Here is a 25,903-nt window from a genome sequence, read left to right as displayed (position 1 = left end):
GTGTGACAGTACGATATCTTATGACATCAACATTCATTCATAGCATTACCCCACTGAGTCTCATTCCCCTGAGACTTTCTCCTGGTTGGAGTACAGTATTCTTAATTGAAATTTGTCTTGAGAGCTAAGACAATTTAAAAATGATTTATTGACAACTATGTTTACTAATTTAATATATTGATGTAATAACAAATTGAAGATAAACTTGTTTTTTGAAGTTTTTTTATGTTACCAGTATTGGTAAAGAATTAAAAAGACTGTCCCTTTTTATTTCGGTCAAAAATAATCTTTAGCTGTTTAATTTATACTGGGTGAGAGAATTATCTATGGAATGCGAGCACATCAGAACTCCAGCAGAAAGTTACCTTAGGCTTGGCTGACATTCGGGTGGAGGAGAGCCCTGCCTAATGGGATATAGAGCACAGTGAGATAATGTAGTATGGTAGTCTCTTGCAAGAGCGGATACTAACGTGTTTGTTGGTGACTGTATTAGATCTGCTAAGAAAGGGAAGGTGAAATGGAAAATAATAGGCCAATTATTATATTTTTAAATGAATGTTCACTTACGATTTAATTTTCGTACTGAATCCACTCGTGTTGTCAGGAGATTATTTCGAGAGAAATTCCCAAGTGTTCAAGTTCCAGGTCTTACTACGATTCATAACTTTGTTAGTAAATTTCGTGAAACGGGAATTAGTTAAGGTAAAATGAACAATTTCAGAATTTACACACTGAACAATTGCGGGTTGTGATGAGTGAAACATGAAGAAAAGAAATTAACAGATACAAAATTATCAGTTAATACCTTAGAAATAGCTCTTCAGATCAATGTGAAAGCGACAGAAAAATGCCAGTGGGCTATGAAGTTTAACACAAGTTACTTAAGTCACTCATGAAATAAGAAGATGGGAAATGAGATTGCAAAATGTTATAATTTTACTTTGTGATACAGTAGGTACTAAAGTCGACGGCAATTGGGAAGGCGGTTGTCTGCTAGCGTTTGCGTCAAGAGAGACGGATAGAGAGAGCAAGGCAGCGTACAACATTGCCACATAGTACTTCACGCGCACATGTAATCCAAATAGCGCAAGAGAGAATTTAAATTATCAAAAGACAATAATGATCTTAGCCGTTGATTACTGGAAGTATGACATCAAACATAAACTCTTTCCTTCACTAATAATATTCTTTGCACGGTTTTCAGTCCCACAACACATGCTTCTGCAGTCGTTTCTTGCGCATTGGCAACGTTGCAGCCGCATCAAGATGGCCGGCAGTGTTCTGCTCGTCAACGTTTTTAAAATAATTATACACCTTAAACACTATTTTCCGCGCCTACCTGTGCAATACTTGTCTTTTCGCAGTCTCTTCTTCCATTTATTTATCTTACATACACAGAGTAAATGTTAGTTTTACTTATTCATTGTATTGAAACACTCACACGTGAACAAACGAACTCTGGAAGTACTTGTTATAGACTGATTCTGATTGGTTCTACTGGACAAGCTTGTGACGTCACATGCCAGAAATGCTAAGGCGCATGTCAACTGCCTTCCGAACTGCCGTCTACTCTAGTACATTAAAAAGTAAACAATTCTATAACATATATTATTATAATGTACAGAATTACATATGATATTTCCATGCAGATATTCTGCGTCATCATACGATGAAAGAGTAATGGAACGGAGAAAATTTCTCTCCGGCGCCGGGATTTGAACCCGGGTTTTCAGCTCTACGTGCTGACGCTTTAACCACTAAGCCACACCGGATTCTACCCCGGCGTCGGAAGAATCGTCTCAGATTATCATATATTATTATAATGTACAGAAGTACATATGATATTTCCATGCAGAAATTCTGCGTCATCATACGATGAAAGAGTAATGGAATGGAGATGATTCTTCTGACGCCGGGGTAGAATCCGGTGTGGCTTAGTGGTTAAAGCGTCAGCACGTAGAGCTGAAAACCCGGGTTCAAATCCCGGCGCCGGAGAGAATTTTTCTCCGTTCCATTACTCTTTCATCGTATGATGACGCAGAATATCTGCATGGAAATATCATATGTACTTCTGTACATTATAATAATATATGATATGCGTAAATCACTTCGTGATTTAAGACGGCGCTTATTCCGTCGGATCCCGGCCAACTAGTCACTCATTACGAGTGCACCTCAGCACATGTGTGGACTTCGGTCCTAGGTTCATAGATATCTATGACGTAGTGCAGAGGGCGGCCACCAGAGGGAACCCAAGAGTTGGAGCTTAATCTGAGACGATTCTTCCGACGCCAGGGTAGAATCCGGTGTGGCTTAGTGGTTAAAGCGTCAGCGCGTAGAGCTGAAAACCCGGGTTCAAATCCCGGCACCGGAGAGAATTTTTCTCCGTTCCATTACTCTTTCATTGTAATTCTATAACAGTTTAACACTTCTGATTCTACTTCATAGATAAGTCTGTTCTGATATCTACACATAACTGAAAACAGAATACAAGCCTTTAAAATTCGACGAGCTTATACAGACAAAAGAATAGCTATAGTCCTTACTCTGTACTGATGTTGACTTCAGGTGGCTTTCCCATTGCGTTTTGGACTACAAGGAACAGCTTAGTGACAATTTCAATCACATGGCCAGTCTGGAAGACAAAGTCACCTTTCTTCTTGCCCAGGTCACTCTGAAACAGGCATCCGGGAATGTTCTGGTGGCTCGTCACCTCTGAGCTGGGGCTGGGCTAGAAACATACACAACATGGCAGCTACGCTAACAACTACACCAACCAAGGTTACGAACTACAAGACAAAGTCAAATATACCGGTAGTCTATAAAGGATAGGCTTATTATTCTCATTCCGATTAAGGATAACACTACTCTTGCATTATATGGGTACGTACATGGATTCTAGCAAGTCTAATGTTTTCTGGCTATGGATCATAACATTAGAAGCGTCTCTAATGAAAGGATTTTTGAAGAACTATCTACTATACATAAACAAAATGCAATACATTTGACGCACCATAGTCCATTTCTACATAGGAATTTCTTTAATAGAACCTTTAATGTTTCCATTATTTTTTTATTTAGCATTAAAGAGATGTAAATGATTAATAGTTTCCTAGTAAAACAAATGAAATGGGTACATAGAATAATTCAGTACCGGTAACACATTGCGGTTGTTAATACTTAAGTAGGTAAGTAAGTAAACAAACACAAACAAACAAATAACTAAGCAAATAATAAATATATAAATAGATAAATAAATAAGTAAATAAATAAGTAAATGCAGTAATTAAAAAAAAAGAATGAATGTATGGAAAGATATAGAAGACAAAAGAGAGTTATGATTTCAGGCTCAGGAAGACTATGAATATATGAACACATTTCTAACAGTAATAATAGTTGTAGTAAATTGTATGCGACCTTTGATGTCTGAACTTAATTCTTCCTGTCAACATCTAAGTCTCCTTTGTCCAGTTGAACTTCGTAAATCTGTGACTAGGAAATTAAGAGAGGAATTAAGAGAGGAATTAAGAAATACAGAATTCGAATCTTGGAAAGTAATTGGTGTAGAATTGTACAGCCAAGTACCTAAAGCCAATGCCTGATTTTTAATAAGTCTGGACTATCTACATCTGAATGGGTAACCTACCTTAAAATGAACGCCAATTTAGCAGCAGTTAGAGGAGTACCTGGTCGCTCTTTGGACGGATCCCGGTGCAGACATGGATGCACCGAGACTGAAACCCTTGCCCACGTCCAAGGTCAGTGTAACAGAGGTTAACTCCTCCGAAATGCCAGACATCATCATGTTCGATCCTTAATTGCAACTGCTTTGAAAAAAAAAGTCTTGGACAGTAGAAGAGGAAGTCTTTTGCCTTGCTACTGATGGCTCCTCTAGACGTATTGACATCATAGCGTATTCCCAGACTACCAAGAAAGGTTATATAATTGATCCTACCATAAGGATTGAAACGAGGAGTAGCCAGCCAGAGGACGTCAATCAAGAAAAGATCAACATTTATCTGCCAACAGTTGATTACTTCAAAGCAAAATACCAGCTTGAAAACATTGAGGTGATTGGTCTTCTTATTGGAGCTCGTGGTGTGTTTCCCAAGTTCTTTGAAAGCTTCAGGAAGACTTTTGAAATACCACAGACACTTACTACTGACATCATAACTTCAGTTTTAAAACGCTCTTGCCAAATTCTGAGTCATCATATTCACTCTGTTTAATTTCTTTTTCTTCACTTTATACATGTTTATTTTAATTTTCTGTCAACAAATTTATGTAAACATTTAATATTGTAAAATTCATGTAGGACAGTATACTGAGTCATTCTGGGCTACCTCCAATGGGAGGCAGTTAACAATTTAAAAATAGTAACTACTACGTGTAATTTATAAGAGATACTAATGAGAGGGATTTCCCTATCACTGCAAAAAAATCCACATCTCTACTCATATTAGTCTCTTCCAATTTGAGACGAAAATTCCCCTACAACTGCATAAAAATTTCTGACTGTATACAATTAATTTAAGACATAAGTACGACCACACGAGTATTAATAAGGTTAGTGCACTCTATTTAATATATTTGTTTAAAACTACAATTATTACTTTCACATTATACAAAATATAAAGTATTATGATGCACATAGGTACACAAAAAGTGGTTTTTGGCCATGCCATCTCTCTGTATAGTATTACTATGATGTACCAAAGTGCATATGGAATTTCAGTGCAGTAATTCTGCGTTTCTATATGGTGAAGAATCAGTAGAACGGAGAAAAATTCTCTCCGGTACCAGGACTCGAACCAGGGTTTCCAGCTTTACGTGCTGGCACTTTATCCAGTAAGCCACATCGGATTCACGTTCTGATGCCAGATTGAATCCCTCTCATTTTAAGTTTTACCTATTGTATTCCCTTTTGTTGGCCTACCCTCATGTACTGTATCACAGTATGTGTGACAGTAGACACAATGCCCAACCACAAGTACAGAGGTGCACCCATTACGAGTTACAATATTTTTTTCTAAGATATTGGTTGAATTTTGTCATATTCAATATCTACGAGTCAATTTATACGGGAATGATGCATATGAAATATAATAACTTTTAGTAAAAAATTAATGGGCCTTTAAATACTCAAGAATGCACAATGGCAATATACGTCAAGAATAATCAGATTTTTTTCCCGTAATTTCTTTTTTAATTCCGCACAATAAACTGACAAATAAGACAGTGAAATTGGTATCAATAGAATAGGATAAATTAAATTATTTTTATATGCAGAATTATTCACAATTTTCGTTATGAATATAGACTTAAGTTCTAATTCCCTGTCAGAAGCAGATAATGGAGGGCCATTTATTGTTAAAAGAACTATCAGCAAGTTGTAAAATCATTTGTTATAAGTGAGTGAATCACTGAATAAAGTTCTTAAAATCTCAGAATTAAAAGGCAAAAATTTCATTATGCCCTAATTCTAATATATTTCAACATATACTTCACTTTTAAATGCTAATTTTAGTAAATAGAAAAATAGTGTTAGAAATTTATTACAATAGACGTTTAGCTGTTTATGTAAATTTACATTTTGGCAATATTTAATAATATACAGTGCCCCAAAAGTTTCCACACATAGAGAATATCAGTTCAACAGCCATCAGCAATGTGTGTGTGTGTGTGTGTGTGTGTGTGTGTGTGTGTGTGTGTGCGTGCGTGCGTGTATTTATTCACACTGCAAATGGGTAAATACCCAGTGGCTGTGGTAATTAATTACACTCAATAATGACAAGTAATAATAATAAACAGAATTAATAATAATAAATTAATAATAATAATAATAATAATAATAGTAAATAACAACAACAACAATAATAATAATAATAATAATAATAATAATAATAATAATAATAATAATAATAATAATAATAATAATAATAATAATAGTATAATAATATTAAGAAGGAGCACCCTAAATTAAATGAAGCACGATCACTTAAAATAATATTTAAAGTAAATCTAATTTGCATCTTAATCCTAAGTTCGAACTGAAGTCCATGAGTATGATATGTTCATGCATGCACAAGTACCTTTCAGCACTACACTCATTTCGCTGTCAACTCACTCAATGCACTGAAACTACGACACATTTCACTGACACTATCCTGATTTCACTAACACTTCAAAAACATTTCACTGTTCAAATACTTTGCACTACCACTATAAACCATAAAACTTCACTGACACAAACACACTTCACTGACACAACACACTTCTTCACTGATACAATACTTCAAATAACAAAACATCAATTACACCCTTTAAATAGTGTGCATAATATACTACCGTCTATTAGTGAAGTCCTTAAGCCTATTTGTGAATACATTTTTGGTTATTGGTAAAGCCTTTATTAAGTCTGCAGGTAAAGCATTCCAGTCCCTGATAGTATGATTGAGAAAAGAAAACTTTCCAGTGTCCGTCTTCTGTCTTCTTTCCCTCAATTTATGTGAGTGGTTGTTCCTTGAAGAGTAATTTGGCGGCTGCAACCTATTTTTTATTTCTCTCCAAACAGGCTCACCTCTGTATATTTTGAACATTGTGCATAATCGAATTCTCGTTCTTCTGTCTGTGAGTGTGACCCATTTTAATGTTGAATTATTGCAACAATGCTTGACAGCCCGTTTTTTAATCTTTTCCAATGTTTTAATATGTTCTAATCTGTAAGGCGATGCAAATCCTGGTTTTTCTCCTGGTAGAGCTAAGGTAAACCCAGAGACAAAAATCAAGGGATCTGAGGTCTGGGGAGTGGGGGTGGCAGCTGATTTAATGTTGAGAAACTGCCATCCAGCCACTGACGTAGGGAACTGCGGGCCCATATTGTCAATGCCTGCCATCATGTGATGCAGGAGATGTTACAGCAAGTGCATCAGAACTGGATGGAACACATTGATCTGTGCCTAATTCTCAAAGGCCGCTACACTGAGTACATTATGTGACATTTCTATTTGAACTGTCATTCTCTATGTACGGAGACTTTTAGGACACTGTGTGCAATATTTAATGATTTTAAATACAGATATTAGACGCTGGGTGGAAAAAGTGACAGAAACATTAAATAAATCGCACCCTGAGTATTAATGAAGTTCATAAATTATAATGCATTTTAGAAACTGTAAGAAATTAAACAATTATGAGCATCACTTCAGAAACTATACTATACATCAGTGATTGGAATTAACAATACCTAGGCGGCACAAATATCTACTTGATAAAACGGCACAAATATCTGCTTAATAAAAAGTATTACATTATTTATATTTTAATTAAGTTACAAGACTTACAAGAGATATTTATATTATATATGTTATCTCGCCTAATTTTTACGATCGTAATTATAATTTAAGTATGAGTTCGTAGGCAAAAATTGTTAATGCATTGAACAATCCGTGTCTGAAGACATGCCTATTCAAATGAATATCACTGTGCAGGGCCTGACAGAAAAACTGGCAATTTTAAGGAGCATATGTCTCTCGCACAGCATAGTTGAGGGCCGATAAACTAAGCACACATTCTGTTACCAATAAAATGCTTAGTCATCATGGAAAGGTAGAACAATGTACAACGTGCTTTGCAATTAAAAGCTTTTACAAGAACAACGACAGTTTTGTGGCTACTAGGCGTGAATTTCGTCATTTTAATTTAAGACGCCATGATCCTGTCCCATCTGCTCAAGTGGCTTATATTTTCACAAAATTAAGGTGGTACATAAATTAAAATATCGCGATATTCTCAACCTGGGGGGTGAATTGTGAACAGATTTTTAAATCACATGGATGCAGCCGAAGACTTTATTGACATTTTATGGATGTCTGGCAAAGCACATTTCCATCTCAGTGGTAGTCACTTAAAGGGTATCCTTTTGAAGAAATAAATGGTAGACTATGTACTTCACGATCTCACATAAGCCAGATAGAAAAAAATAAATTCTTGAGTCAATAACCAAATATTTATTACCGCCAGTTCCTCTTCGGACCCTGTACCAAGTAACAACAAATAACAGATATTGACGTATCACTACATTTATATTCTTGGGATAGTTACGGTACGTTATTGAAAAATCCTAAAGTATAATACGTGCGCGAATTACAAATACACAAACAATGCTTATACTTCTTATATAGTCTACTGATAGGCTACTATCACTTTCACATGGAAATTAAATACAATATCAAACGTTATTGGCGGTCTATGCACTGTATGATAATGATGCAGAAATAGTTAAAAGTAATTGACAATTCCACTCTTGTGTGTGCAATAATCAATTAATGAAATGAAGATACTAATATCATGCTACATGTAACAAGCAACTACTATATCTGCAAACAACACAATCAACACAATGGTGTGACCAGATGTTATAAATGATTGATATATTACTTTAAAGTAAGTTTACAAATTTAACTATTCACATTAGAGGGCCTTAGACTAGAAATGTTTAGTTTAAATGTAGTTCTGTTTATAAGTATGCATAAGGATGCAATTATTTGACTTATTTGAACTGTTGTATCAGTGAAGCGAGGTGAGTCAGTGAAGTTATGGTTTTACAGTGCAGTGAACAGTTCCGATCAGTGATAATTTATAGCGTCAATGAAATGTGTTCTATAGTGTCAGTGAAATGTGTTACAGAGTGTCAGTGAAATGTGTGCTAAAGTGTCAGTGAAATGCATCATAGTGCCACTACAGGGAATGAGATGAGAGTAAAGTGAAAGACTATTGAAACTTATGTAGGAACTATACATAATTATGTAGGTTGTGTTGTAAAATTAGGTGTTTTATTTTATGTTTTATTATTATTGTGTTAAATTGTATTGTGTATTGTAAATTTTATTGTGTATTGCTTATAATTTTATTGTGTATTGCTTATAATTTTATTGTGTATTGTTAATATTGTATATACCACTGCCACCCGGTGCTTGCCCACTTGCAGTGTAAGTAAATACATACATACATACATTAAAAAAATGTATAGGCCTATCAATGAATTCAGATTAAGAGTTATTTCTGAACGTAGTTCTGTCTATATGTTACAGACAATGTGTGACATTTCACTGATTGAGACTTTCTTTTGCTTATGCATTTAAGAAATTCTTGTGATCTGTGCCTGTAGACTACTTATTTGCACATAGCAAAAGTAAAATTTCTTTGTCATTAGGATTATCTTCCAGTGCAAGACAGCTTTGCGCACATAATGAACATGCATCATCATCATAATCATCACCATCATCATCATCATCAACTGGCACTACAACCCTGGGTGGGTTTTGGGTGCTCGTACAACAGTCCTCCATTCTGTCCTATCTTCAGTCTTCTTTCTCCAACCCATCAGTCCTATTATTTCTAGGTCCCTGATGATCCCATCCAGCCATTTCTTCTTAGGTCTTCCTTTCCTTCTTCTGTTGTGGACTTTCTCTTGAAATATTCTCTTGGAAATTCTGTTTTCGTCCATTCTCTGTATGTGTCCCAGCCATCTCAACCTCTGGGAGTTTATAAATTTAACAATATCTTGTCCTCCAATCAGTTGATTGATTTCTTCATTACAACGTATCCGCCATTCGTTGTTTTCATATACTGGTCCGTATATTCTTAGAATTTTTCTCTCGAAACACCGTAGGAGACCTTCTTCTACTTTAGTTAGTGTCCATATCTCAGATCCATATACATAATGAACATTGCGATCTAGAATTAATTTGGTTCAAGAAGTTTTCTGCTGTGTTCAATTTATGGAATCTGTCATTTGTAACATTTATCATAAATGCCAAAATACCAAATATTATCTTTCCAGACGTAATACATCTCAAGAACAGGAGTCCGAAACATAGTGCTTTTTTCAGCCAGTAGAAACCTATTGTCTTAATATTTAGCTTGTTGTTCCAGATTATAAATTTTTTATAGTGATGAATCGTGGAAGTGTAACAAAAAATTCTTTGGTATTCTGTTACTTTGTTTATGATATTCATGAAAAATAATAGATTACGGTACTGCCTGAACCAGCTCTGACAGTCCATGTCGAGAAAACTTACATTTTCGAGTAGTGTACAATATTCTGATTCCAATAAAGCGTTCTGATTTTTTTCTTTTTATAAAACATACAGCTTAGGCCTTATTCGCAGTTTACATACATCAATGAGCCAAACAGGTGAAATGAGGGTTGTGGTTATTTGATGTTACAACAGCCAGATCATTGCTTTGTGACGCTGCAACTACATTAATTTATATTTTATAATAACTACTGGGATGCCCATAGGAGAACTGAGGAAATCCACATTCCACAAGCATTGGCAACAACAACAATATAATAATAAATTAGAACATCCAAGAATTTGTAGCTGCTAGGAAGATTTTATTATACTATTGTAGTTGCCCATATATTGTTACATCTCAAAAATTACTTTATCGCTAAAATTTTTTTTTAAATTTAAAATAACATGCAAACCTAATTAATGCACTACCAGTACATATAAATAAACAGTACAATTACAAGCATATTTATGGTAGTTATTATAATAAAAACATTTTCAAGTAACTTGCAACATTGATCATAATAAGCTCTATTAATAATACTGTTATTTGAAAGAAATGATAGTACAGTAAGTGTCCATAATTTTGAGATTTATTAATTACAAATGGGAAACATGGCTGTTGTATTTACATAACAAATAAAGAACGTCAATAGGTTAATGTGAAAGTTAAGTTTTAATACAAAACAGTATTTTAATTATTTAAGCCCTAGTAAAAATATAATCGATACTTAGGGCTAATAATGGTTTTAAATAAAAAATGTCGTAACAGAAAAAAGCTAGTAATAATTAAATATTTGTAAATTATCCTCTTTTGACGAAGAATGGTTGCAAAGTCTTGAAACATGTCACAAAGAGAACTGGTGAAGGGAAAACAGAGGATAGAGGAGGAGTGGAGTAGATGAATATTCTGCAACAGGCATCAATAATGGCAGCAATAAAATACTACTGTACGATAAATGTTATGTTCTAATTTGATTATAGATTAAGGAACGCTGTAGAAAAGTATAACGGACAATGTTTTAAATCTGCCGATTGAAGCAAAAATTATGTACGGTATGTCCCTAGACTCTACAGTATGGACGTAATATTTACCCTCTAATTCCACTTCTCCAAAGAACCTACATTATAAGAAGGGCTATCATTTGTTCTGCAAGTTATAAACTACTATTACATATATTTGCACTTAAATTCATTCGTAAATATTTACGAATAATATATTTAGGAATTCTCAAGTTCTAAAAAAATATACAGACAGCACAGAACAATTTGAAATCGAAACTTATTTCACAATTTTCTTGAATGATAGCATCGAGGTAAAAAAATATATACAGTCAAACCCATGACAGACCAAATCTGCGCAGTGAGTGGCTGGAGGTTGAAGCTCCCACCTTAATAGACAATTGAAATTAATGGCAGTAGGGATATCAGTCCTAAGTGCCTGCTCCTTTAACCACAAGGAAATGCACCTAATACTCATTTCTGTTAGTGTGGCTGGAAGAATTAGAACAATGGAGAAAATCCATGACCTGATCAGGGATCGAACCCACGACCTTCCAGCTTTGCAGCATTATGACTCAACCACGACATTACCACGCATTCCCATCAATATCGGGTAGTAATGTTTAACAGAGCTTCCATTGTTTTATTTAGCTATTGTATTTAATAATATTCATTATAAAATTAAACAGAATACTAATCTGACAAAATATGAACAGTGATTAAAAAAAAAACTGTATTTTTGTATGAAATAAATCAAGTCTCAGGATAAATAAAAAAAAAAAATACAGAGTTTTATCACATATAAATAGCAGAACGTGAATATTTTTTTATTTAAGAAATTAAATTTAATGTGAAAAGTTTCATGTTATAATTTTTATTAGCAGTTTCCTCAATACTGAGATTTCCTCGGCTAATGAATACTAATAGAAAACATGTTATAAATGTTATGCTACATAATTAATCCATTAAATATATAATCTATAAGGACCATGTATCTATTACAAATGATACATCATCATGGTACAAGAGCACTACTTAAAAATATTAACTGTAAAAATTGGAATTCATATCCAGTTCCAAAGACGAAGTATGTAAATTATACAGTGTGTTCGGAAAATGTCATTCAAGAACAGTACTCAGGATATAAGACATAATACCAACTAATTTTAGTGCAGGAACCATTACTCCATGGTCACTCATTATGGAGAAATTGTGGTTAACAACTGTCAATCAATGGGACACATTATTGAAACACGTGAAAAAGTGTACAGTCCATCTGGTGCATCTTCGGTCGACCTGAAACTACTGGAATATGAGAGATGAAATTAAAATTAATGAAGGCGAAATGAATCCAAGGTCCAATGCCGAAAGTTATCCAACAATGAAGACCTGAATTGACAAACAACCCAAGTCCAAAATTGACCGAATTTGACTTTTTACATAGGTTATCATCCTGTAAAAAAAGAATATCTCAAGTCCCACTCTAAACCTGTTTTTTAATCATACAAATATGTATTTCAATACTCTTATATGCAAGCCTATGTAGTTCTATTGCTCTCCTGAACAATTTACTTCAATGGACTTGAAATATTTTGTCATTTCAGGTCTTCAATTCTCCTTCAATTGATTGAGGAAAGAAAACCTCGGTAAAAGCCACAACCAGATAATTTATCCCAACCAGAATTTGTACCCAGGCCACTCGTTTCACGATCAGACATGCTGCCATTACTCCACAGCAGAGGATCCATTCGGGATATTTATAGTGATACTTAAAACAGCATCTTTAAGGCCACAATATGTTAATCTGCAGACATACAATGTAATGTATCCCATTTCACTTTTAGGCAAAATTTTCGATTCCCACTTGGGCTGATTACCTGCTTTGGTTTCTTTCGAGGTTTTCCATAATTGTAAGGCGAATCTCAGGTAATCTATGACAAATTCTCGGCCTCATCTGACCAAATACTATCTCACTATCACCAATTTCATCAACGCTAAAATAATAACCTAGTATTTGATAGCGTAGCTAAAAAACAGGTAAAATTACGAGTAATGGAGTTAGTTTCTATCCTGGTTTTACATATCTTGTCTCCTTTATCAAGTTGGATTGCGTTTTCCGAATACTCTGTACATGTAAAATCAAGTACGTAAAATTATGAAATTATTAATTTCCATCTGGTCACAGCCATGTATCATACAACTACGGGTAATATTTACAAGACGTATTAATATAACTTCATTACATGTAATTGCTACATACTACATATAAATCTAAGACTGAATCTGCCATAGAGTTGTGTTCTGTTTCTAGTTTTACAAACACATATTTCTAAGGAATGAAAAACAACGCACATACATTAAAGTTGTTACACATTAAAAATAAACACAATGAAAATTATAATAATATTCTTATACAACTGACAGCAGTCTGTATCTCAAGCATATTTTTGAAAAAGTTATTGTTGTTGTTTTCTAATGCCAGGCGTTTGACAATGAAGTCATTTGGCCTCTTGCACTCCAATATTTTTCAAAGATATTATCATGGTCAGCTACTGAAGCACAGGTTTTGAGGTGTTCCGAATCCACTTCTTGGTTTGAGTTGCACAATGGACAGTTAGGGGACTGATATATTCCAATTCTATGCAACTTGCCATTTTTCACTCCAATATTTGTGAAAAAGTGGTGCAAAACGTCTGTGTAAGCGTGGTGTTAATTTCACTCTATATATAGATTTAATCTAAATAACCACACACAAATAATTATTATACATTCACATAAAATTAAATTTTTAAACATAATGTGAACAGTCAATTTTGTGGAGTGTATTACAGCAATCATAATACAGTAGAACAAATTTATTGCGAAAAAATTTGTGTTTAGATATGTAATATAATACCAGTACTTACTTATTACTTATGGCTTTTAAGGAACCCGTAGGTTCATTGCTGTCCTCAATAAACCCATCATTGGTCCCTATCCTTAGCAAGATTAATCCAGTCCCCACCATCATATCCCACCTCCCACAAATCCATTTTAATATTATCCTTCCATCTATATCTCGGCCTCCCCAAAGGCCTTATTCCCTCCGGCCTCCCAACTAACACTCTATATGCATTTATGGATTCGCCCATACATGCTACATGCCCTGCCCATTTCAAAGTCTGAATTTAATGTCCCTAATTATGTCAGGTGAAGAATAAAATGCATGCAGTTTTAGACGTTTGAGAATTAGTTTTAAGTAGTGCTTCTTTTCTGCAGAAAAAGGTGGTGGAACTCTCTTCTTCTCTGTTCACCCAAGATAAAAGAAACGTTGTGAAGCTTATATACCCTAGCATATATATAGAAAAACTTCAAACTATACCTCCTGTAAATATTTCATTCTCCCTTATTGAGAATGATCTCACTTGAACTCTCCTTCATGTGCCGAAATGAATTCGTAGTACTGCACCATGCACTATGTATGTTATACTGAAATACAGACTGTGTTTACATACTGTACATGATTGTAGTCATGTAAGAGATCTTAAATGCAATATATACTAGAACTACAAATTAAAGTTTGCAATGCAGTTAATTTCAAGAAAGATTTTATAATTCACAGTGAGAAACTGAGAGATTATTTCAGAATTGAAACGAATAGACCAAAACTACCTCAAAGTAACACAATTTAAGAATTGCGAAAGAAATACAATTTAGTACCTTAAGCATAAAAGTTGAAATTTTTAATGTCTTTCTTCCTCTCTCCCATTTTCACACATTGGTAAAAGTACGACTCTAAATTCTAAAACCATTCTTGGCCACAGTGAAATAATGATGCAAGTTTAAAAACAAGTCACTTACCAAAGCAGTGCAACAAAATATCGTGTACAATCAGTGTAGGATTGAAATATTGCACACCAGATGTACAAGACCAGAAAATATATGCTAATTTTAAGCTAAAAACTAGTATCCTATGGGTTTGCATCACTACTAGATATCTTCATATCAACCTTTAGTACAAATTAATACATATTAATTAAAGATTAAACATGAATTAATACTGTGTTGACATAACAAACGTAAGTGTTTTATTGTATTTATGTCAAATTTTAGTTTAGTATAATTATTATTTTAACGTAATAAATGTTATACAAATTCACAACTTCGGTGTATTGTTATGTACTGTATTGTAAATAAAGAGTAAAGACTTTACCAAAAAGGAATAAATTGAAGAACTGTTATTTTCTAGTAAAATGAAAAATTAAGCTCTTCTTAGCCACCCAAAAATATCCCCAGTTTGCCACTTACATTTCAAAGAATCTGATTAAAATTAAAAATGCTAATGACTTGAAAAATAACTTCAGAAAAGAATATCTAAAGCAAGAAAATGTTAAAATATGACGAATTTCGAACGTTGGTGAAAAACTATTTAAATATATTTATTTATCAGTAATATAAAGTGTACTTCTTGGAGTCATGCCTTAGACTAGCAATAAGGAATGTGCGCTGATTCGAGTCCTCATGAGGTAAAAAAAATTTTCTCATCAAATTTCGGCCAGTATATGAGTCCAGTGACGACCACTCAGCATCGTAATGAATTTGGGGACCTACAGTGAGTAGCGAAATTCAGTTTCGAAAGTAATCACCATACATTATTCCTGTATTGGTTGGATGATAGTACACCTCTGCTGAGGCATATGGATGCAAGGTAAGCAGTTGACTGGCAGCCCTTGGGCCATCCAAAGGCTGTCACGCAACGGATTTATTATTAATATTTTTTTAAGCTTCAGAATTTCGTAGAAATTATCTGAATTCCATAATATTATGCACAATTTTTCAGTATAAAGGCATTGTTAAAATCAGTAGGCAGTCACAAACTATTCTACACACCGCATATACATTACCCACTTAATTATCTCAGTTCAAGTTCTTAAAGTGTTAATTACTGATTTTTTATCTCTGTATTCAGTTTGAGTACTTTAACCTTTAACGACGTTCCAGCTTTTGTTGTATTTTTCATTATAAAACCGAGAAATATATTAATAATTACGTTTTTAACATAATTTTTCTTTGAACTCCTCTTAGGTTCTGAAAACCTTAAAGTTGAACTAAAAGAAAGTTGAAAAGGACAAAATTCCTGTGCACCAGACAATAATAATCTCTTGTATTGTATTGTATTTATTAACATTCCATGGTATTCATACATTGCTTTACAGCTAGAATATGGAACAAGTCAAAAAACTTAATACTATTATAAAATCTTAATTTATAGTCACAGTCTAGTTGGAATATATACAGAAGAGATTTACAATATAGTCTTCTAGTACAACACAAAGTTTTAGTAACAATTTCATGAAGTGTTATTGAATGTCATGAATTCACCTACAGAATAGAAGGCGTGAGAAATTAGGTACTTCTTTAATTTGGCCCTAAATAATTTTATGTTTTGAGTTTCATTTTTATATCGATAGGGAGGCTATTAAAAATTTTTACTGCCATATAATGCACTCCTTTTTGATAGCACGATAGACTTGCCGATGGAGTATGAAAGTCATTTTTTGACGTGTATTTATGCTATGAACTGTTGAATTAGTTACAAAGTTTTCACGATTACATACGAGGAAGATTATTAATGAAAAGATATACTGACAAGCCATGGGCATTATTTGTAGTTTTTTTAAAATAGCCCTACACGATTCCCTAGATTTGGCACCTACTATTATTCTAATTACTCTTTTTTGTAATAGAAATATATTGTTGCTATCTGTGGAATTTCCCCAGAATATTATTCCAAAACTCATTACCGAGTGGAAGTATGCAAAGTATATTGTATTGATATTTACTATTTTTTGCATAGATCTAATAGCAAAACAAGCTGAATTTAGTTTTGGGGTAATTTCTTTAATATGATTTTTCCAATTTAACACATTATCGATTTTTAAGCGAAGAAATTTGGTTGTTGTTGTTTCTAATAGGGCTCTATTATTAATTATTGCGCTAGAAATTTGCGACGTTGAATTTGGACAGGATTTAAATTGAATTATGTTAACTTTGTTACAATTTAATACCAATTTATTGACTGAGAACCAGTCACATATTTTGAAGAGAATTTCCTCTGTTGAAGATTGGAATGTGTTGGAGTTATTGGCTGTAATTATTATACTTGTGTCATCTGCAAATAATATGGGATGACCTACATCTTTTATTAGGGGGGCAAGATCATTTATAAACACTAGAAAAAGTAGGGGCCTAATATTGATCCTTGAGAAATTCCATTATTAATAGTTCGCCATGTCGATGCAGATTTCATAGTTGTGTTGATTTCAACTTTCTGTTTCCTATCTATGAGATATGAGTGAAACCATTGGTGTGCAACACCTTTAATTCCATAATAATCTAATTTATCTAGCAGCATTTTATGATTTATACAGTCAAATGCTTTGGATAAATCACAGAAAATCCCTCCAACTTGTAATTTTTTATTAATTGCCTCCAGAATTTTGTCAGTTAAACTAAATGTTGCATTTTCTGTGCCTTTATTTTTTCTAAATCCAAATTGTTCTGGGACTAAAATGTTGTATCTTTCTAGATGATGATATAATCTTTTATACATTACTTTTTCAAAGATTTTGGAGAAGACTGGTAGAAGTGATATGGGTCTGTAATTTTCTGGAGATGTTGTTTCTCCATTTTTGAAGATAGGAATAACCACTGAATATTTTAATCTCTTGGGAAATATACCGTTGAACATTGAATAGTTACATAAATAACTTAATGGCCCAGCTATAATATGTGAACTCGCTTTTAATATTTTGCTTGTTATTTCATCATACCCTGAGGAGTTTTTTGACTTTAGATTTTTAATAATTGCAATTATTTCTTGTTTGTTTGTTGGAAATATTTGAATATTTGGGAATTTTGTCGGAAAATATTGTGTTAAAGAATCTAAACTGTTCGTAACATTATCTTGGGGAATGTTGAGGTTATCAGTTATTGTAAGAAAATATTTGTTAAATATGTTTGCAATTTCATTTGGGTCTGACGTTTTTGTTTTCTTATATATAAGGGTATAGTTTGTTACTTTACTTTTTGATCGTCCACTTTCTTTTTTAATTATATTCCAAGTTGTTTTGATTTTATTATCAGAGTTTTGTATTGTTGTATTATAGTGTAATTCTTTAGCTTTTTGAATTATTTTGTGTAATATTTTTGAATAATTTTTATAGTGTTGTTTTAAGTTTGTATCATTACTATTTCTCCTCTGTATGTATAATGATCTCTTGGTTTTGCATGAGATTTTAATACCTTGTGTAATCCATCTATCGTTACATATTGTTTCATTTTTATACTTTACAGGAAAACTGGATTCAAAAATATTTAGAAATGTTTTATGAAACTCGTTGAATTTACTGTTCATATCACTTTGACTGTATACTGATTCCCAGGTTTCATTTTTAAGAGTTATTTCAAAATTATTTAATGATTCCCTGTTTATATTTCTGAATCTCACTTTCGTTGGTTTTTTTGATGATGTGTTAATATTTATACTTAGGAGTTGAGCATCGTGATCCGAAAGACCATTAATTATTGGAGTTGTTTGAGATATACCTATTTTTTCTTTTCTGATGAATATGTTGTCTATTGCAGTAGCTGAATTCCCTTGTATTCTGGTCGGAAAGTTTACTGTGTAAATTAAATTGAAAGATGCTAGCAATGAATTTAGTTGATCTTTCCTATTGCTTTCTGTTAGATAATCGACATTGATGTCTCCGCAAATAATGCATTCACGTTTCAGTTTTTGTAAGTATTCTAGTGTCTTTTCCAATAAATGAATAAAATTTTCGTAGTCTCCAGATGGTGCTCTATATAGACATATTATAATGAAATTATATGTTTCATTTTCTAATCCAACAGCACAAATTTCTAAATCCCTATCTTTGCAAAAATGTGAAAGATCAATATTTTTTAAATTAAGGTCAGATTTGAGAAATACACTCACACCTCCATCCTCAAGAGTTTGTCTGCAGTAAATAGCACCTAATTTATCTCCTTCCGGTGAGAGAGACAATATTTCCTGTTGTTTCATATGGTGTTCGGTAATACATAGCACATTCGGATTTAAATGTTCGGAATCTAAGGATGCAAGGAGTTCATCAGTCTTATTTCTTATACTTCTTATATTCTGATGGAATACACTGAATGTTGATTGTAATACGATTTGTTGATTCTGTTTATTATTATTATTGTTGTCTGCTTTAAGCCTAGTATATTCTGCACCTTTTTCTGCAGAAAAAAGCACTGCTTAAAACTAATTCATTAATATTATTAATTGAAGAACAACACATAAATAATTTTTTGTAGGGAATTTTCTTCAGTCACTTTCTATTAAGATATCAAATTTGTGACTACTTCCGAAAAGCAGTCATTCAGACTGAACTCTAAGCAAAACATAATGACCAACTAACACCAAACTTCATCCAGTTGTTAAGGAAATGAACATAAAAAAGAGCCTGACTAGCATTATACAGTCTTCCTTCAACAATAAAAATTTACTTTCTTGGCATGAACACCTCAGGTCATTATAATCCTTTGGTTGCAGACTGGACTATACTCACAAGGTCAGTGATCAAGAATGGTTGTAGAGATAACAACATATTCTATGTTTGATTAAGCCATTCTTAGTGCTGACAGTTGCATGAACAAATAAAATTAACTTAGAAAGTGTCGCACTATTTAAACTGAAATATAATTACATGTAGGTATACAGAACATGCACTTCATTAACAAATGAATCTCATACACTGGTATTATATTATTTCTCTTAAGATATCAAAACCACCTGTGAAAGAATGGTACTTACAGCACGAACATGGAAGACAGCTACATCGTCCAAATAGGGACTAAGTGATAACCGGTAGATCTCTGCTGCCGGCACACGATATTTGATCTGAAGTGTGCGCTGGTCCAGTATCAGCATGGAACTTGTTGACAGCACAAACAGGATTGGAACAAACTGTGAATAGGTAAATATTTATCTTTTGGGCATTAAGTTTTACGGAAGATTTAGGCGATAATTTATGCAAAACTATCTATTTTAAACAAAACACACAATGAAAGAAATATGTTGCATTTAGGTTAGGTTTGGTTAGTTTATGGTAAAATAAAATAAGATAAATAGGCAAGTTTAATTTATTAACAATTAGAAGATTTTAACATGAGTCCTCATGGGGGAAGAAATTTTCTCATGAAATTTCGGCCAGTGTATGGGACCGGTGCCCACCCACCATCATGATGCACTTGGGGAGCTACGATAGGTAGCAAAATCCGGTTGCGAATGCCAGCTATAATGGCTGGGGGGGATCATCGTGCTAACCACACGATACCTCCATTCTGGTTGGATGATCGTCCACCTCTGCTTCGACATGTGGGCGTGAGGCCAACAGCCGGCTGGTCGGTCTAGGCCCTTCACGGGCTGTAGCGCCATGGATTATTATTATTATTATTATTATTATTATTATTATTATTATTATTATTACCCACAGTGCGGCAATTGGAAAATAGGACTGTGTTATAAGGCATGAAGTGGTACTGCCATCTCTTAGAAGTGAACATGAATCCAAAGAAGGATTGTTCCTAGAGTGCTGAATTGAAGGTCATCGTACATTGCTGTCATTTGAGAATATAGTGAGAGTTTCTCTTGTGTGTATCATGAAACAAGAATAGAACAAAGCAAAGATAAAATTTTGTGTTCAGCTAGGAAAAATGCCAAGATAAGTTCGAGTAATGAAGTACCAGTAAGAGTCTCTGCTATAGAAGAGAATCATGGGAAGATTATGAAAATCCAGGAACAGCAAACATGATTTAAACATCAGAGTTCATTGAAAAGATGCAGGAAATAATCAACAACTAAAATAAAATGCTCCAAATGATTTTAGACGAGCTGTGCATTAATAAGGAAACTTAGACTCTAAGGAAGCAAATGTCTGTGTGAGATCTGTTCCACATTCATTAATGATAGCACTAACAGCTACAAGTTAACGCTGCAGGGAACTCATGGAGGCCAGTGGAAACAAACCCAACTTCCTAATTTTGATTGTTACAGGTAACAAGACATGCTGTTTTCAGTATGACCTCGAAACAAAGCAACAAAGTATGAAGTGAACATAAACAAACTCTCCCCGAGCCAGAAAATTTGCCAAAAAAAGATGAATCAAAACATTGCTAATCATTTGCTACAATAGTGCTCGGGAATTGTGAGCAAAGATTTTGTACCCAGTGGCCAGAAAGTTACTGCTGCCTAAAATCTCGAAAATTTTAAGCATCTATTTTCAGAAATCCAATTTTTTTTTTTTTTTTTTTTTTTTTTTTTTTTTTTTTTTTTTTTTTTTTTTAAAGAATCAATCCCATTTCCCTATTTCAATAATTTTAATACTGTGTACATGAATTAACATCAAACATATTTTTTTATCACGAAAAAATTTCACATGAAGTCGTCGATTATTTACAAAATGTTTCAACATTAGACTATACTCCAGATGTTTGGAGTAAACATGTGACTGCAGAGGATCACAGTTGAAGTTAAAAATTCATTCCTAATTCGAATTTTTATATTAATAGCTCTATCATACTGTTAATATCAGTACTTCCGTCCAGTATTAAGAACAAAAATCACATTAGCATGAACACAACCAAAAGTAAAGATGAATTTGGAGTAAACTGTCACATTTAATATTAGGCCTATATTAACATTAAACTCATCCACTTAAATAAATTATGAACATTAAATGATATATAACGTATCATATAAACATAAAATTCTTACTCATAGAATATACGAAAATTCTTGCTAACCTTCCCACTTGATCTTGTGATCTTGTTTATGATGTCTGCAAACACAACATACTGGTCATTAGTCTCCACGCAAGCTTTTTTCCACTGGACATTTTGTCTAAGGCGAACGTAATCTCCCAAGAAAGGATGCGACACACTGGAAAGTAAAGCAGATAATTTAATTATATGAAAAATAAGTTAATACAGATACTACACGTAAAATATCTAACAAGCTTATTCCCATTCTTACCTTCTCGGGTATGAAGCTTTCCTGTCCTTGAAGATAATACTAGCTGTCACTTTTTCCCTCATCCTATTTCTTGCTGTTTGGTCAAATTTAAGTCGATATTTGTGACACTGAAATAAAAGGGTATTTAAGCATAATATGGTAAATTATGCAAAAAAGAAAAAAAAACTAAAATCCAAGTTTTTTTTATAATCTAAAGCTTTCTTCCAAATTTCTGCAGTTGGGGCTGGTCTACTCGTAATTTTAATATACCGGTACCAATTTAATCACTGCAAAAGTAGAGGTATTTTTCTTAATTCTGCACAAGCCATATAACTCAAGATGATGAAAAAATAATAAGCACAATTTTGTTTCTAGCTTACATATGAAGGAATGTGTTTGATAAGTCTAGAACGAGAATCCCATGCAAATGCATGTTTTATAGGAACATAGGACAAGTTCAAACTTAGTACTTATCCATTTCATTACTTTCCAGTTCCAAATATGTGATCCGTGCATATTTACATACTTTGTCCTTTTCGGGGATAAAAACATGTATAATTCATATTTAAGCAATTTTTATCTTAATCATGCATATAATATACATTATATTCAAGATAAGTACATGTTTTAATGGTTTTAAGTGGACACCTCAGTTTCTCGAATTTTATGTCCCTCATTTTAGCTTCAGGAATCAGGATAGAAGAAGGAAAAAAAAAAAAAACTAAGTAACAGAAAAAGGTTAATTCAAGTTTGCACCCATAACTTCTTGCAATGTAGAGAAGTTATTTTCTGCCTATAAAAACATATTGATTGACAAGCGCAGAAACCAATTTAGAAATATTGTTAGTTGTTAACTGTGCCAAAAAAAAAAAGTGAAATAAGAAATTTGGAACAAAAATGGAAGTGCATATTTTAATATATTTTTCACTTCATCGTGCATGTTTCATAGTTTGATAGTGCATGAATGCATGCATATTTTGGGATTTTATAGTGCATGAAATTCTCGTCGATAACTATACTATAAAGAGATTTCGTCTAGTATTAGTTACTAGGAACATTATGTTCATTACTGGAACCATATCTTTTAAATAGTTTGAAATGTATTACGTTTTGTATTATTAATAATTTTCTAACTGTAATCACGGTCACTCTTACATAAATTACGTATTGCTGCACTTCATCTAAGATTAAAACTGACATATTCTGTTTGCTATAATTAGGGCTCGGATTTTTAGGTGCTAAAAAATCGAGAAAATATTTATTTTTATGCGTTAAAAATCGGGAAAATATGTGACAAAAAAGGAATAATATTTAATTATGTTTCAGTTATTTTATGTGAATATAAACAATACGCAGTACACACCGGTATAAATTGTGCTATCTCATCAACTGCTGAAGAATTACAGTACACAATGAGATTCATCTTCAAGTTGTCTATCAGAAATGACTGGCGATTATCACGGAACACTGCCTTTCACTGGGAAAAAGAGCAGCCTGGCCATTGAGAAACAACATGCACTCCCTAGAAACCTGTTTATGATTGGAAACGAAAACAGAGACAGCTGATGTTTATGAAATTATAATTGCTTCCTGAATCAGCGTTATGATAACTTACAAGTCACTCCTAAATGACACATCAATGTTTGTGTGTGTTAGTTACAGTACAATTTTTTTAGTGGTGACAGCTCTTATAGCTTGTGATGAGAGAGAACACTGCAGTTCCACAGGTCCACAGAAAAGCAATTTCGAAAAATAGTTGCCAGCCATCATGTCTAAGCAACTGCACTGTTTATTCGGATGATAATTAATCTGAAATAGGGCTTTTGTCAAGAAATATTTGATGAAAATTTAATTTTTATGTATTTTATATGAATATTTGAAAATATGTATTTACATAAAAATTCAAAATATGTGTTTTTATGAAATAAAATTTAAAATATATGCTCAGATGATCTTGTCCGAAACTTAAAACACAATTACGAGTTTCTATTAAAGTACAAATAAAATATTTTATTTACCTAAGAATCCTATCCTAGTTATAATATCATACAATGGACTTTCACACTCCACCAAAGGATCATAACCCAGATAATTATAGTATAAGACTCACAAAAGTTCAATAATATACCTGTAATTAACAAAAGAATCCTTAAATAATTTTTGAATGTATAACTGAAATTATTAAACATTCAGAGTATGCCCAGTATTAACTCCTTTTTTTCCCAACTTTCCTTGAACATACTTGGTAACATCATTTAGTTTCTTGAGTCTTGAAGTCTGTCACATTGAATTAACCCAGTTCAAGCAGTGAGGGTGATTCTAACATCGGTAGATGAGGTAAAGGTGTCCTTTTTTAAACGCAATGAAGATGATAGGGGACGTGAAGGTAAATCACCATGTTCCCATAACTTCAGCACTACTGGTGTTCATTTCAAAGTGTGTCATGACGTCTCTGTTGAGAGTCTGCGATTTGAAGTGAGTTTCAGCTTTTATGTCAGAGAAGTTGCCTATTAATCAAGGCGTTCAATCTGAACTTGAGAACGTGTATGGTATAACTTGAACGTCGTAGCAACAGATGGCGGTCTGTACAGTCTGTGTGCTACCATAACCTCTTTCGAACTGTGTTTTGTGCGGGCAAGTCGTACGAAGGTATTTGTTATCATCGGTTGCATACAGCAACATTCCACAACACAAATCAAATGCTCCATGTCCATGTTGACCGTCGAAGTTAATGTCAACAAATACTGTACATAAGTAATCGTCTTAACCCTCTCCCCATATCCCGACAGTAAGAAAAAAAACTCACCCCAGTACGCGTTTCCAAACAGTTCACATTCCTGCCACTACTGGAGTTACCGTACGTATCAGTAAGTACTCTTCAGAATGAACGCCGTACTTGCTAGGCAACTTCTCTGGCACATAGGTAATATGCCTCTGTGGAAGTGTAGGAAGATTGAATTCTCTAGGTTCATCGGCTAGCCACATGACGTCATACAGCAAGCCATGACACACTTTGAACTGAACACGCAGTAGAATGAGAATGGCACCGTGATTTCACTGCCTTTTTACCCCTGCCCCTCCAGGGAAGACAGGAAACTGAATGGACCCCACCTTCAATCCATGGATCTTGCCATCTACTCCTTAGTTTGGAAAACTGTATTGTTCATTGATAGAGAGGAGGCAATGAAGGTCAACATTCTAAAACCCATTGTTTAAGTGTCCTGCATTTTAATTTGCTAATTAATAAATTAATAAAGTACCGTATTAACAAATTCAAACAGTCTCATTTCAATATGTAAACCCATCATGAAGCTAATTTTAAGATTTTCTTTACTTTTTATGGTGAAATCCCTAGTGAAAACTTGCATTCCAGGAAGGAAAATGGCTATACCCAACAATTCGTTAAATAAGGTTATACCTATATCAAGTCACTACAATTTACAATCTATGGTCTACGGTATCAAGCCATTCAAGTAAATATCAAATTCATGTTTCCTATTAGTTCACTGAACAGTCTAATGGTTTTATTAATTAGTTTATAACAATTTAAATATTACTAACTCTCCATTTATGGTGTATCCGTCTGAGGATGAGGCTTGTTTCTGCTAATCTTCTATGACAGGGTGGCCATTCCCTGCTAATTGGTGATTCAGACTCTGGAGGAAGTTGTCGGGCAAGACGAAGCAGAAATTGCCGTCTCTATATGACAAATAGATAATCACAATTTCTGCTCAAAATTAAAGACTGTAATTTCAACTAATTTATTTCTAAACACAATATGCTT

The 25,903-nt window shown here is 33.5% G+C and overlaps 1 protein-coding gene and 3 non-coding genes across 4 annotated transcripts in view; 2 read left to right on the top strand and 2 right to left on the bottom strand.

The window, feature by feature from the left end:
- Myo95E (Myosin 95E) overlaps positions 1-25,903 on the bottom strand; it is a 463,721-nt gene that overhangs the window by 17,074 nt on the left and 420,744 nt on the right. The window contains exons 20-24 of the mRNA XM_069818692.1: positions 25,681-25,818; positions 22,141-22,247; positions 21,912-22,047; positions 19,921-20,073; positions 2,547-2,731 (exon numbers count right to left, since the gene is read on the bottom strand). Coding sequence (XP_069674793.1) covers positions 2,547-2,731; positions 19,921-20,073; positions 21,912-22,047; positions 22,141-22,247; positions 25,681-25,818 — 719 coding nt within the window. The remainder of the gene's footprint in view (positions 1-2,546; positions 2,732-19,920; positions 20,074-21,911; positions 22,048-22,140; positions 22,248-25,680; positions 25,819-25,903) is intronic.
- Positions 1,701-1,772, bottom strand: TRNAY-GUA (transfer RNA tyrosine (anticodon GUA)). The gene has a single exon. It is a non-coding gene; the product is annotated as a tRNA-Tyr (tRNA).
- Positions 1,924-1,995, top strand: TRNAY-GUA (transfer RNA tyrosine (anticodon GUA)). Its single transcript has one exon. It is a non-coding gene; the product is annotated as a tRNA-Tyr (tRNA).
- Positions 2,303-2,374, top strand: TRNAY-GUA (transfer RNA tyrosine (anticodon GUA)). The gene has a single exon. It is a non-coding gene; the product is annotated as a tRNA-Tyr (tRNA).

This window comes from Periplaneta americana, chromosome 2 (assembly GCF_040183065.1).
Source record: "Periplaneta americana isolate PAMFEO1 chromosome 2, P.americana_PAMFEO1_priV1, whole genome shotgun sequence".
NCBI classification, from domain to species: Eukaryota; Metazoa; Arthropoda; class Insecta; order Blattodea; family Blattidae; genus Periplaneta; species Periplaneta americana.
The sequence above is the reverse complement of the archived record's forward strand: the minus strand, read 5'-3'. Positions and strand labels throughout refer to the sequence as shown.